This window comes from Notolabrus celidotus, chromosome 9 (genome assembly GCF_009762535.1).
Source record: "Notolabrus celidotus isolate fNotCel1 chromosome 9, fNotCel1.pri, whole genome shotgun sequence".
NCBI classification, from domain to species: Eukaryota; Metazoa; Chordata; class Actinopteri; order Labriformes; family Labridae; genus Notolabrus; species Notolabrus celidotus.
Genome location: NC_048280.1, coordinates 37,375,539 through 37,389,274, shown reverse-complemented (window position 1 = coordinate 37,389,274; position 13,736 = coordinate 37,375,539). Strand labels below are relative to the sequence as shown.

Genomic DNA, 13,736 nt, shown 5'->3' with positions numbered 1-13,736 from the left:
ATACGTCACTGGCCTGATTTACACAATCTACCCGGGACTTCAGCCCGTGGTCAGAACACAGACAACAATGGGGGCACAGGAACCTTTTAGTTCAGGGGAAAGTAGTTCTGGGGGCTAAAAGACCCCGGACCTCTTGGTCGAAATGCACCTTAAGGGGATAAAATTGCAGAACTAGAAGGGACTGGGGGAATTTGCATTGGTAGGTGTCTGAAGTAGAGGCTAACAGCAGGCTGCAGAAACAGACCATCGTCACAGGGGGCGCCAACATTGGCACATTCTGAAAGCTCCTCGTTGGAGCTTCAACCATAAGAACACATACATTTCATATATCCTAAGTGGTAGTTATACATAATGTCCTGCCCCCTCAGGCCCAGCTGATCGCTCAGTCCATCGGGCAGGCCTTCAGCGTGGCGTACCAGGAGTTCCTCCGAGCTAACGGGATAAACCCCGAGGACCTGAGCCAGAAGGAGTACAGCGACCTGCTGAACACGCAGGACATGTACAACGACGACCTGATCCACTTCTCCAAGTCCGAGAACTGCAAGGATGTGAGTTTATTAGTCTGAATGTTTTGATTATGATGAGCATGTTCGGACTCCAGGGGCAGTTTCTGTCTTTATAAATGTATTTGGTATATTCTGCTCAGTGAGTAAAAACACCGGGTTGTTGTTATTTATTTCTGTGTATATATTCGGTATATTAATCACATAAAAAATAAGGCGTGAAACAAAACGCTGTGTACTAATCCCCGTGATTTTCTGGACGATCTGGATGTGCCTACTCTTGAACCTGGAGACAAGACAGAGTTAGACAAGCCTCATGCACTGAACATTATCGGACAGACTAGGCTCATGTGGAGTGGCAGCACTGTGGACGATTGATTGATTGATTGATTGATTGATTGATTGATTGATTGATTGATTGATTGATTGATTGATTGATTGATTGATTGATTGATTGATAGATAACCTGGAACTACTGCTCTGTGTCTTCTCTCTGCTCTGCGACTCAGGTGCTCATAGAGAAAGGTAAGGGTGAGATTCTGGGCGTGGTCATCGTGGAGAGTGGGTGGGGCTCCATCCTACCCACTGTCATCATCGCTAACATGATGCATGCTGGTCCGGCGGAGCGGTCGGGCAGACTGAACATCGGAGACCAGATCATGTCCATCAATGGGACCAGTCTGGTGGGTCTTCCTCTGTCTACCTGCCAGAGCATCATCAAGGTGAGACTTTATCTCTGTTGTTGGTTCATGCTGTTTGGACCTGAGGGGTAACGCACTGATCTGAACCTGTTATTGTTGATCTAAATTCACCATTATCACATTTATTGAGAGATGAAATTTATAGAGTTAAATTAATAATTAGTAGAGACCAAACAATAATAAAAAAGGATTAATCAATTTATAATAATAAATATAATAATAATAATAATAATAATAATAGTAATAGAAATAAATAAATAAAAGAAAAAAATAGAATTAAGAAAAAAAAGATACAGATACTGCTACTAATAATAATAACAATCATCACAAATAGTAATAATAATTATTATCATGCACATTACCACAGTCACATGCAAATTAATTGAAAAAGAAATACAGAAATAATAGTAATAATAGTAATAATAATAATAATAATAATAATAATAATTAGAAAAGATAAAGAAAAAGGGAAATAGTTCACTTGGTTATCAAGAAACCGAGCAAATACAAATAAAGAGATACAATGCTAATAATAATAAGAAGAAGAAGAAGAAGAAGAAGAAGAAGAAGAAGTGTAATTTATCAAAAAATGTAACATAAGTAAATAAATAAAAGTACTTTAACCAAGTACTAAATAATAACAATAATAACAGCAATAATAGCAACAGTTCTATCCACAATTCTTAGCACCATCTAAACCAAAACCATCATCATCACAGCTTCTTCCTATCATCCCTAAGTAAACAGAATAATCTATATGTCGGTTTGAAAGTGAGGAAGTTTGAGAAACAAACAGGTCCAGTTTCAGGAGGGAAATACTCCATGATTATCCATGTTTTTCAGTCATCCAGATTAAAAGATGTTCTTCCTCGCAGCATAAGAATAATGCAAAGTCTGCTCGAGCAGGTCCCAATAGTGGCATGGAGATACAGGTGACGCAGGAATAAGGAAACAGGATTCACCACAAAGCCAAATCAAGTTTCTTCCATATCTTGTAATAAGTCAACCCACTGTGTTTGAATTTTAGGACAGAACCAGTCACTGTTTCACACCTCCACATCGTTGTAGGTGTAGTTCCAGGGGTCAGTTCCAGGTTCCATGAATAAAGTGTCTTTTGTTTATTAAGGAGACTGTGGATGGATGTGGGCAAGTGAGGCTTTAAACCATCGATCCTTAGAGACATACCCCTTTCCTCTCTGCAGGGTCTGAAGAACCAAGCTCGCATCAAAATGAACATCGTCAGATGTCCTCCAGTGACCACCGTACTCATCAGACGACCTGATCTCCGCTACCAGCTGGGCTTCAGCGTGCAGAACGGCATTGTGGGTAGTTCTGTGATTCTGTGTCTGAGCAAGATTACACATTCAGTTATGATCTGACGTAACACTCTGTTCAATCAACAGATCTGTAGCCTGATGCGAGGCGGCATCGCTGAGCGGGGCGGGGTCAGGGTGGGCCATCGCATAATCGAGATCAACAGCCAGAGTGTGGTGGCCACGCCCCACGAAAAGATCGTCCACATCCTGTCCAATGCCGTGGGAGAGGTGAGAGCTCACACCAACACAATACACACCTAAATATAAAAAACTCGGTATATACAGCAGTTTCATCTATCTATCTATCTATCTATCTATCTATCTATCTATCTATCTATCTATCTATCTATCAATCTATCTATCTATCTATCTATCTATCTATCTATCTATCTATCAATCTATCAATCTATCTATCTATCTATCTATCTATCTATCTATCTATCTATCTATCAATCTATCAATCTATCTATCTATCTATCTATCTATCTATCTATCTATCTATCTATCTATCTATCTATCTCAGATCCACATGAAGACGATGCCTGCAGCCATGTACCGCCTTCTGACGGCTCAGGAGCAGCCTGTTTACATTTAACCAGACAAAGGCCTGACACCCCTCCCAACACACACACACACCTACACACACACACACACACACACACACACACACACACACACACACACACACACACACTCTTCAAACTTGCTGTCATTACCTGCCCCCTCCCTCTCTCCACCGCTGGGGGACCACAGTGAGTTGTAGAGGGTGTTCTTCAGCCTCGTCTTCATCAGACAAACGGAAATGTTCTAACAGGAGCTTTTTCCTGTTCTGGAATCTCAACATGAATAGGTCTCTGAAGTGACTTGAGAGTTCAGATTAGAAAACTCACTCTGTTTCTGTCATTGTTCAGGAAGGAAGGAGAGAAGTCAGAAACCTTATTTTTATGAGCTGGGCCCTGAGCCCTGATTGTTGACTGATAGGCGAGCTGCACACTGAGTCCTGACCTTCACAGCCTGACTGCTTCCTGCCACGCTGCTATTTCACTGTCTGACCTCTGCCTGTTTGATGTGCTCTTTATTCTCTTATGCGGGGGGATTATCTCATGGGACCAGCCTGCATTCACTTTTAGATCACACTCTTACTCTGAATACTTTAAAGTAACTACTGTACGACTGACCTGATATACTCAAAAAACTGTATGCCTGTGTCCTCTGCACAAAAGGAAGTGTTTAAATCTTTATCACACTCAGACTCAATTTCATTGTCTGCTTAACAGTTTGGTTCTGACTGAAGTGTTTTTTTTCTTCTCACTAAAAATAAACAAAAATCTAAAAGTCAGCTGTAACAGAGGCTGGGGTGTTTCCTGTAGCACACCTTTACTGATCCACAAACATCAAATGCTATCTGAGAGATACCACATCATCAAAAGCATCATTAAATAACACACATTAATACAACATAAAAACACATTAAACTAAAACCATGTCATAACACATATTACACTAATACCATGTAATAACACATTAACGCCATGTGACAACATACATTAAACTAATACAATGTAATAACACATTAAACATACACCATGAAATAACACACATTAACACAATGTAATAACACATTAAACTAAAACCATGTAATACACATTACACTAATACCATGCAATAACACATTAACATCATGTAACAACATACATTAAACTAACAAAATGTAATTAAACACATTACACTAACACCATGCAACAACACACAAAACACTAACGCCATGTAACAACACAAATTAACACAATGTAATACCACATTAAACTAACACCATGTAATAACACACAATAAAATGTTATAACACACATTGCTCAAATACCATGTAACAACACACATTACACTAACACCATGTAATAACACATGTTAACACCATGTAACAACACACGTTGAACTAACAATCTAATAACACATTAAACTCACACCATGTAATAACACATATTATTATAACATAAAATAACACAAACTACGTTTAAATGTTATACCACAAATCAACTTACACCTCGTAATTACACATTAAAAAGCCCCATGTAATAATATCATTACACTAACACCTTGTAGTAACACACATTACACTTACATGTTACAACACACATTACATTAACACAATGTAAGAACACACATTACACTTACATGTTATAACACACATTACACTAACACCATGTAAGAACACACATTACACTTACATGTTATAACATACATTACACTAACACCATGTAAGAACACACATTACACTTGCATGTTATAACATACATTACACTAAAACAATGTAAGAACACACATTACACTTACATGTTATAACACACATTACACTAACACCATGTAAGAACACACATTACACTTACATGTTATAACACACATTACACTAACACAATGTAAGAACACACATTACACTTACATGTTATAACACACATTACACTAACACCATGTAAGAACACACATTACACTTACATGTTATAACACACATTACACTAACACCATGTAAGAACACACATTACACTTACATGTTATAACATACATTACACTAACACCATGTAAGAACACACATTACACTTGCATGTTATAACATACATTACACTAACACCATGTAAGAACACACTACACTTACACCTTGTAATAACACACATTACACGAACACCATGTTATAACACACATTACACTAACACCATGTAATAAAACACATTACACTTCTGAATGATCAAAGAGCTCGTAATAAACCCTCTCCTATATGTAGCACAGTTTTATATCCAGTTCTTAAGAAGAAATGATTTCAGTTTTTATACTTGGCATGTCATAAGTCAATCCTTTAAATGTTTTTAACACCCTAATTATTTCATTTGTTGGTCACTGTCAGTGGAAAGAAAATAAATCTGTCCAAATGCACTTCCTGAACACTTAGTAGGGCATCATGATCTTCAATACCACCATCACATACAAAAAAGAATAAATGTCCAGCCAGTTGGAATCAAAATGTAATTGTTTTTAACATGTTTTGATTTTGTCCTACTGGTAACCTGACTATAAATTGACAATAATTTAATGTTAATGCACGAAGAACTGTCTCAATAATTGGCTTCTCTGTCTCTGTGATGGTGATATGACAAGCATTTATTTTCCTGGTGACCTGGGTGACCAGTCCCGCCCCACCTAGCCTATGATCAGTTGGCTGGAGCAGCAACGCTAGCTCCTTGTTGAGTAGCGCAGGCTGGCAGTCAGTGTCCAATGATATATTGAAAGTGCCCTGAAAGAGACACTGAGCGTAGTGGTGTGTACTCTGTGTACTCGCTCGCTGCTAATTACGCTCTCTCCTCCTTAGAAACAGCTCTACAAAAAGCCAGGTTGACTAACCCCAGCTAGCCGACTAACAATGCAGATCCCCTCACGGTTTCTCTGCTAAATGCACGGTCACTAACCTAAAACAAAATACTGGTGGGGGACAGAGAGTTTCCCCAATATTAATGACCTGAAAGTGTTAACCTTCATTTTTACCTTGGGGGAGTGCATACCTTAGGAACAGTATGAAACCGGGACTTTTTCCTTGAACCCTGGACAGGCCCAGACCTAGTCTGGATACAGGGCTCTAACAATACAGAGGAGTTAACCAAGTCTGGATTGGATGTTCTGACTGTCAGGGTGTCCTGAAGAGCAGACCATCTGATTGAGAAGGAGTATGAGGAAAGAAGCATGTCTTTCTAAAGAAGTGAACTTCAGAATGTTTCTCTCAACGACACTGATTACAGGTGACGTGAAAGTTTGTCTCGTGCATCTGATGGTCTGAAGGTGCAAAAAACAATGATTGTACAGCGGTTTGTGTAGGAAGCAGGAGCATAGGCAGGCTAGAACTCTTTAAGCAGAGCGCTCATTTTGAAATGTGCCAGTTTGCTGCATGAGAAGGTAATCAGCTGAGCTGTCAGCTTACTCAGACAGAGATTAGGGTAAGGTTTCACTTTAATGTTAGCTTCACTGCAGACCAGAAAGTTCAACACCAAAATAATCATTTCATGTCATTTCCTTTCTAATCCTCATGTTTGGGGGCGGTTTCATAATATTTTGTACTGTAAAACACTGTAAAGTCTTTTAGTGGATTTAATAATGCTTAAAATGTGACTGGATGTAACATGACAACATGTCTGTACTTTAATTATCCTTTATGTTTTCTTTTTTATAATCTTGGTACAAATATCAGCCTTTTTCAAAATGCTGGGTTGTTCATTTTATTTTATCAGATTCAATTTATTCCGAGTAAAAAGGTAAAACAATCATTGATTATTAGTTTACATTTAATTAAATAGGTTTTTCAGTCCAACTGTTGTAAATTTGATTTCTACGTCTCTTTGGATATAGAAATTCAAACATGTTTAAACACTGAAAACATGTTTATAACAAATCACATGTTCTATAACATGTTAAAACACTGACACAGACATGTTTATAAAACATCACATGTTCTATATAACATGTTTAAACACGGACAGACATGTTTATAACACATCACATGTTCTATATCAGTTGTTATGGTACTGACAGACATGTTTAAAACAGACAACATGTTTATAACAAATCACATGTTCTATATAACATGTTAAAACACTGACACAGACATGTTTATAAAACATTACATGTTCTATATCAGTTGTTATGGTACTGACAGACATGTTTATAACACATCACATGTTCTATATCAGTTGTTATGGTACTGACAGACATGTTTATAACACATCACATGTTCTATATCAGTTGTTATGGTACTGACAGACATGTTTAAAACAGACATGTTTATAACAAATCACATGTTCTATATAACATGTTAAAACACTGACACAGACATGTTTATAAAACATCACATGTTCTAAATAACATGTTTAAACACTGACAGACATGTTTATGACACATCACATGTTCTTATAACATGTTGAAACACTGATACAGACATGGTTATAACAGATCACATGTTCTATATAACATGTTTAAACACTGACAGACGTGTTTATAACACATCACATGTTCTATATTACATATTAAAACACTGACACAAACATGTTTATAACACATCACATGTTCTATATAACATGTTTAAACACTGACAGACATGTTTATAACACATCACATGTTCTATATTACATGTTAAAACACTGACACAAACATGTTTATAACACATCACATGTTCTACATAACATTTTTAAACAATGACACAGATGTGCTTATAACACATCACATGTTATTTATCAATTGGTATCACACTTGCGGACGTGTTTTTAACAGACCACATGTTCTATAACATGTTTAAACAAAGACATGTTTATAACACATCACATGTTCTATATAACATGTCAAAATACTGACAGACATGTTCATAACACATCACATGTTCTGTATAACATGTTTAAACAAAGACATGTTTATAACACATCACATGTTCTATATAACATGTTCAAACACTTGCAGACATGTTTATAACACATAACATGTTCTATATAACGTGTTTAAACAAAGACATGTTTATAACACATCACATGTTCTAAATTACATGTTTAAACAATGACACAGACATGTTCATGTTTAAACACTGACAGACATGTTCGTTACATCACATGTTCTAGATAACATGTTGAATTTTCATTCAAACAACAGAAGAAAATATATTTTTCACGCTAGTTTTCACAAGGATCAAACATGTAATCACCTGAAGTTGAGGCAAGCACCTGTATAACTGATTCACTGACATTATTATTATTATTATTATTTTTATTTATTTACTTTTTTTGATTACAACACTTATTTTTATTATTGTTCTTGTTCAACATGGTGAAGGATGTTCAGTGTTTACACTTAAATGAGTTAAAAGCTTCTCTGTATTTATATATTTTTGTATTTGTTTTATTTTTACATCTTTAATTCTCTCTTTGAGTCTGTCCTCATGAAGCTCATCTCAGCCTTACTTAGCATGCTCTGTCCTTTTGTGATATTCTAACTGACAGAATGGGGCAACAGCGGCCATTTTGGAGTTTAACAACCAAATTTTACTGCTGTGTGTGTGCGTGTGTGCGTGGGCGTGTGTTTGTATGTGCGTGTGTGTATGTGCCCGCACATGTACTTCATGTGCAGGCCAGCTGGATATATAACCACACATATATATAACCACACATATATATTTATGACATATAAAGTATGTAAAGTATAACCATGTAAAGGCTGTGTGTTCAGTCTGTAGAGAAACCTGTTGAAAGGTGAATGTAGGAAACTGTGTAAAATAATTTCCATGTATATAACAGCACAGGTCATTTAAGGTGTGTGTGATTTCTTCCTCTGCGTGGTCTGTCAGGGTCTGAAGGCTAACCTGACACAGTGAGGTTAACCACTGCAGGTTAGCTGACACTGTTAGTAAGTGCACTCATTCTGAATGTAACATTAACTCTTAATGTGTCTCAAGACAAAACATGTTTCTGTAGAGCAGCAGCAGTACGGTTTATTTGCCAGCTTTTTTCTGTGACGTTCTGTTGGAGCGACACTCCTGTAGCAGAGAAACATGTTTGTTACTGTGTTTACAATAATAAAGGCTGAAAGACACAACACTCAGACTGGGCTGTTTTAATATTTAATGATCCTCATTTCATCAATGCTCTTTTAATGAACACACCATGGTTCTGATATCTTTCATTTTGCAAACTCAAGTCCCGCAAAAATTAGGACACTGTAAAATGTTAATATGAACAGAGTTCGATGGTTTGTAGTTTCAGAATAATGTTCCTCAGAGTAAAACAGACATGACTCTGTAGTGGAAGTCACTGCATTAAAAACAGACATGACTCTGTAGTGGAAGTCACTGCATTAAAAACAGACATGACTGTAGTGGAAGTCACTGCATTAAAAGCAGACATGACTCTGTAGTGGAAGTCACTGCAATAAAAACAGACATGACTCTTAGGTGGAAGTCACTGCAATAAAAACAGACATGACTCTTAGGTGGAAGTCACTGCAATAAAAACAGACATGACTCTGTAGTGGAAGTCACTGCATTAAAAACAGACATGACTGTAGTGGAAGTCACTGCATTAAAAACAGACATGACTCTGTAGTGGAAATCACTGCATTAAAAGCAGACATGACTCTGTAGTGGAAATCACTGCATTAAAAAAGACATGACTCTGTAGTGGAACTCAATGCATTAAAAACAGACATGACTCTGTAGTGGAAGTCACTGCATTAAAAACAGACATGACTCTGTAGTAGAAGTCACTGCATTAAAAACAGACATGACTCTGTAGTGGAAGTCACTGCATTAAAAACAGACATGACTCTGTAGTGGAAATCACTGCATTAAAAACAGACATGACTCTGTAGTGGAAATCACTGCATTAAAAACAGACATGACTCTGTAGTGGAAGTCACTGCATTAAAAACAGACATGACTCTATAGTGGAAGTCACTGCATTAAACACAGACATGACTCTGTAGTGGAAATCACTGCATTAAAAACAGACATGACTCTGTAGTGGAAATCACTGCATTAAAAACAGACATGACTCTGTAGTGGAAGTCACTGAATTAAACACAGACATGACTCTGTAGTGGAAGTCACTGCATTAAAAACAGACATGACTCTGTAGTGGAAGTCACTGTATTAAAAACAGACATGACTCTGTAGTAGAAGTCACTGCATTAAAAACAGACATGACTCTGTAGTGGAAATCACTGCATTAAAAACAGACATGACTGTAGTGGAAATCACTGCATTAAAAACAGACATGACTCTGTAGTGGAAGTCACTGCATTAAAAACAGACATGACTCTGTAGTGGAAATCACTGCATTAAAAACAGACATGACTCTGTAGTGGAAGTCACTGCATTAAACACAGACATGACTCTGTAGTGGAAGTCACTGCATTAAAAACAGACATGACTGTAGTGGAAATCACTGTATTAAAAACAGACATGACTCTTAGGTGGAAGTCACTGCAATAAAAACAGACATGACTCTTAGGTGGAAGTCACTGCAATAAAAACAGACATGACTCTGTAGTGGAAGTCACTGCAATAAAAACAGACATGACTCTTAGGTGGAAGTCACTGCAATAAAAACAGACATGACTCTTAGGTGGAAGTCACTGCAATAAAAACAGACATGACTCTGTAGTGGAAGTCACTGCATTAAAAACAGACATGACTGTAGTGGAAGTCACTGCATTAAAAACAGACATGACTCTGTAGTGGAAATCACTGCATTAAAAGCAGACATGACTCTGTAGTGGAAATCACTGCATTAAAAAAGACATGACTCTGTAGTGGAACTCAATGCATTAAAAACAGACATGACTCTGTAGTGGAAGTCACTGCATTAAAAACAGACATGACTCTGTAGTAGAAGTCACTGCATTAAAAACAGACATGACTCTGTAGTGGAAGTCACTGCATTAAAAACAGACATGACTCTGTAGTGGAAATCACTGCATTAAAAACAGACATGACTCTGTAGTGGAAATCACTGCATTAAAAACAGACATGACTCTGTAGTGGAAGTCACTGCATTAAAAACAGACATGACTCTATAGTGGAAGTCACTGCATTAAACACAGACATGACTCTGTAGTGGAAATCACTGCATTAAAAACAGACATGACTCTGTAGTGGAAATCACTGCATTAAAAACAGACATGACTCTGTAGTGGAAGTCACTGAATTAAACACAGACATGACTCTGTAGTGGAAGTCACTGCATTAAAAACAGACATGACTCTGTAGTGGAAGTCACTGTATTAAAAACAGACATGACTCTGTAGTAGAAGTCACTGCATTAAAAACAGACATGACTCTGTAGTGGAAATCACTGCATTAAAAACAGACATGACTGTAGTGGAAATCACTGCATTAAAAACAGACATGACTCTGTAGTGGAAGTCACTGCATTAAAAACAGACATGACTCTGTAGTGGAAATCACTGCATTAAAAACAGACATGACTCTGTAGTGGAAGTCACTGCATTAAACACAGACATGACTCTGTAGTGGAAGTCACTGCATTAAAAACAGACATGACTGTAGTGGAAATCACTGTATTAAAAACAGACATGACTCTGTAGTGGAAATCACTGCATTAAAAACAGACATGACTCTGTAGTGGAAGTCACTGCATTATAAACAGACATGACTCTGTAGTGGAAGTCACTGCATTAAAAACAGGCATGACTCTGTAGTGGAAGTCACTGCATTAAAAACAGACATGACTCTGTAGTGGAAGTCACTGCATTAAAAACAGACATGACTCTGTAGTGGAAGTCACTGCATTAAAAACAGACATGACTCTGTAGTGGAAGTCACTGCATTAAAAACAGACATGACTCTGTAGTGGAGATCACTGCATTAAAAACAGACATGACTCTGTAGTGGAAGTCACTGCATTAAAAACAGACATGACTCTGTAGTGGAAGTCACTGCATTAAAAACAGACATGACTCTGTAGTGGAAGTCACTGCATTAAAAACAGACATGACTCTGTAGTGGAAGTCACTGCATTAAAAACAGACATGACTCTGTAGTGGAAGTCACTGCATTAAAAACAGACATGACTGTAGTGGAAATCACTGCATTAAAAACAGACATGACTCTGTAGTGGAAGTCACTGCATTATAAACAGACATGACTCTGTAGTGGAAATCACTGCATTAAAAACAGACATGACTGTAGTGGAAGTCACTGCATTAAAAAAGACATGACTCTGTAGTGGAAGTCACTGCATTGAAAACAGACATGACTGTAGTGGAAGTCACTGCATTAAAAACAGACATGACTCTGTAGTGGAAGTCACTGCATTAAACAAAGACATGACTCTGTAATGGAAGTCACTCCATTAAAAACAGACATGACTCTGTAGTGGAAATCAGTGTATTAAAAACAGACATGACTCTGTAGTGGAAGTCACTCCATTAAAAACAGACATGACTCTGTAGTGGAAGTCACTGCATTAAAAACAGACATGACTGTAGTGGAAATCACTGCATTAAAAACAGACATGACTCTGTAGTGGAAGTCACTGCATTAAAAACAGACATGACTCTGTAGTGGAAGTCACTGCATTAAACAAAGACATGACTCTGTAAAACCTCCAGCAGGACCAGACTCATGTTAGACACATCTGCTGAGACCGTGTTGGAGAGAGGGATAGAGGGAGATGAAGAGAGAGAGAGATGATAGTGGTGAGACGGATAGTAGTAGTTGTAGCAGCTGGAGTCTGGCACGTCCACAGCAGCAGAGATCCAGAGGAACCTACGAGACAAGGGAGCTCAGGGACTCCAGAAAGGTCTATGGTTAGGAACTTTAATGGGACAGGGAGAGTTAAAGTAAGTGGTGAGGGGGCGAGATAGGATCCCCAGTGTGCCAGATACGCTTCGAGTCTATTTTCAACGGAGCCCGCGCCCAGCACACATCAATCTGCAAAGAAAAGAACAACCTGGACAGGAAGTCAGACACGATTATGGATGTAAGCTACAAACAGCCACATATCTGTGATCCAGGTCGACTACAACAGGACTTAAAGATGATCACTGAGTCAGAAGGTAACAGGACTTTAAGATGATCACTGTGTCAGAAGGTAACAGGACTTTAAGATGATCACTGTGTCAGAAGGTAACAGGACTTTAAGATGATCACTGTGTCAGAAGGTAACAGGACTTTAAGATGATCACTGTGTCAGAAGGTAAAAGGACTTTAAGATGATCACTGTGTCAGAAGGTAACAGGACTTTAAGATGATCACTGTGTCAGAAGGTAACAGGACTTTAAGATGATCACTGTGTCAGAAGGTAACAGGACTTTAAGATGACCACTGTGTCAGAAGGTAACAGGACTTTAAGATGATGACTGTGTCAGAAGGTAACAGGACTTTAAGATGATGACTGTGTCAGAAGGTAACAGGACTTTAAGATGATGACTGTGTCAGAAGGTAACAGGACTTTAAGATGATCACTGTGTCAGAAGGTAACAGGACTTTAAGATGATCACTGTGTCAGAAGGTAACAGGACTTTAAGATGATCACTGTGTCAGAAGGTAACAGGACTTTAAGATGATCACTGTGTCAGAAGGTAACAGGACTTTAAGATGATCACTGTGTCAGAAGGTAACAGGACTTTAAGATGATCACTGTGTCAGAAGGTAACAGGACTTTAAGATGATCACTGTGTCA

At 37.9% G+C, this 13,736-nt stretch overlaps 1 protein-coding gene across 2 annotated transcripts in view; it reads left to right on the top strand.

The window, feature by feature from the left end:
- Positions 1–5,442, top strand: part of apba1a (amyloid beta (A4) precursor protein-binding, family A, member 1a) — a 47,116-nt gene extending 41,674 nt beyond the window's left edge. Inside the window, exons 9-13 of one of the 2 annotated variants that reach the window (XM_034692604.1) lie at positions 369–548; positions 1,013–1,225; positions 2,407–2,526; positions 2,608–2,748; positions 3,044–5,442. In XM_034692604.1, coding sequence (XP_034548495.1) covers positions 369–548; positions 1,013–1,225; positions 2,407–2,526; positions 2,608–2,748; positions 3,044–3,115 — 726 coding nt within the window. In that variant the 3' untranslated portion in view covers positions 3,116–5,442. The remainder of the gene's footprint in view (positions 1–368; positions 549–1,012; positions 1,226–2,406; positions 2,527–2,607; positions 2,749–3,043) is intronic. The other variant, XM_034692603.1, reaches the window with a different exon arrangement.
- Positions 5,443–13,736: the final 8,294 nt, after the last annotated feature.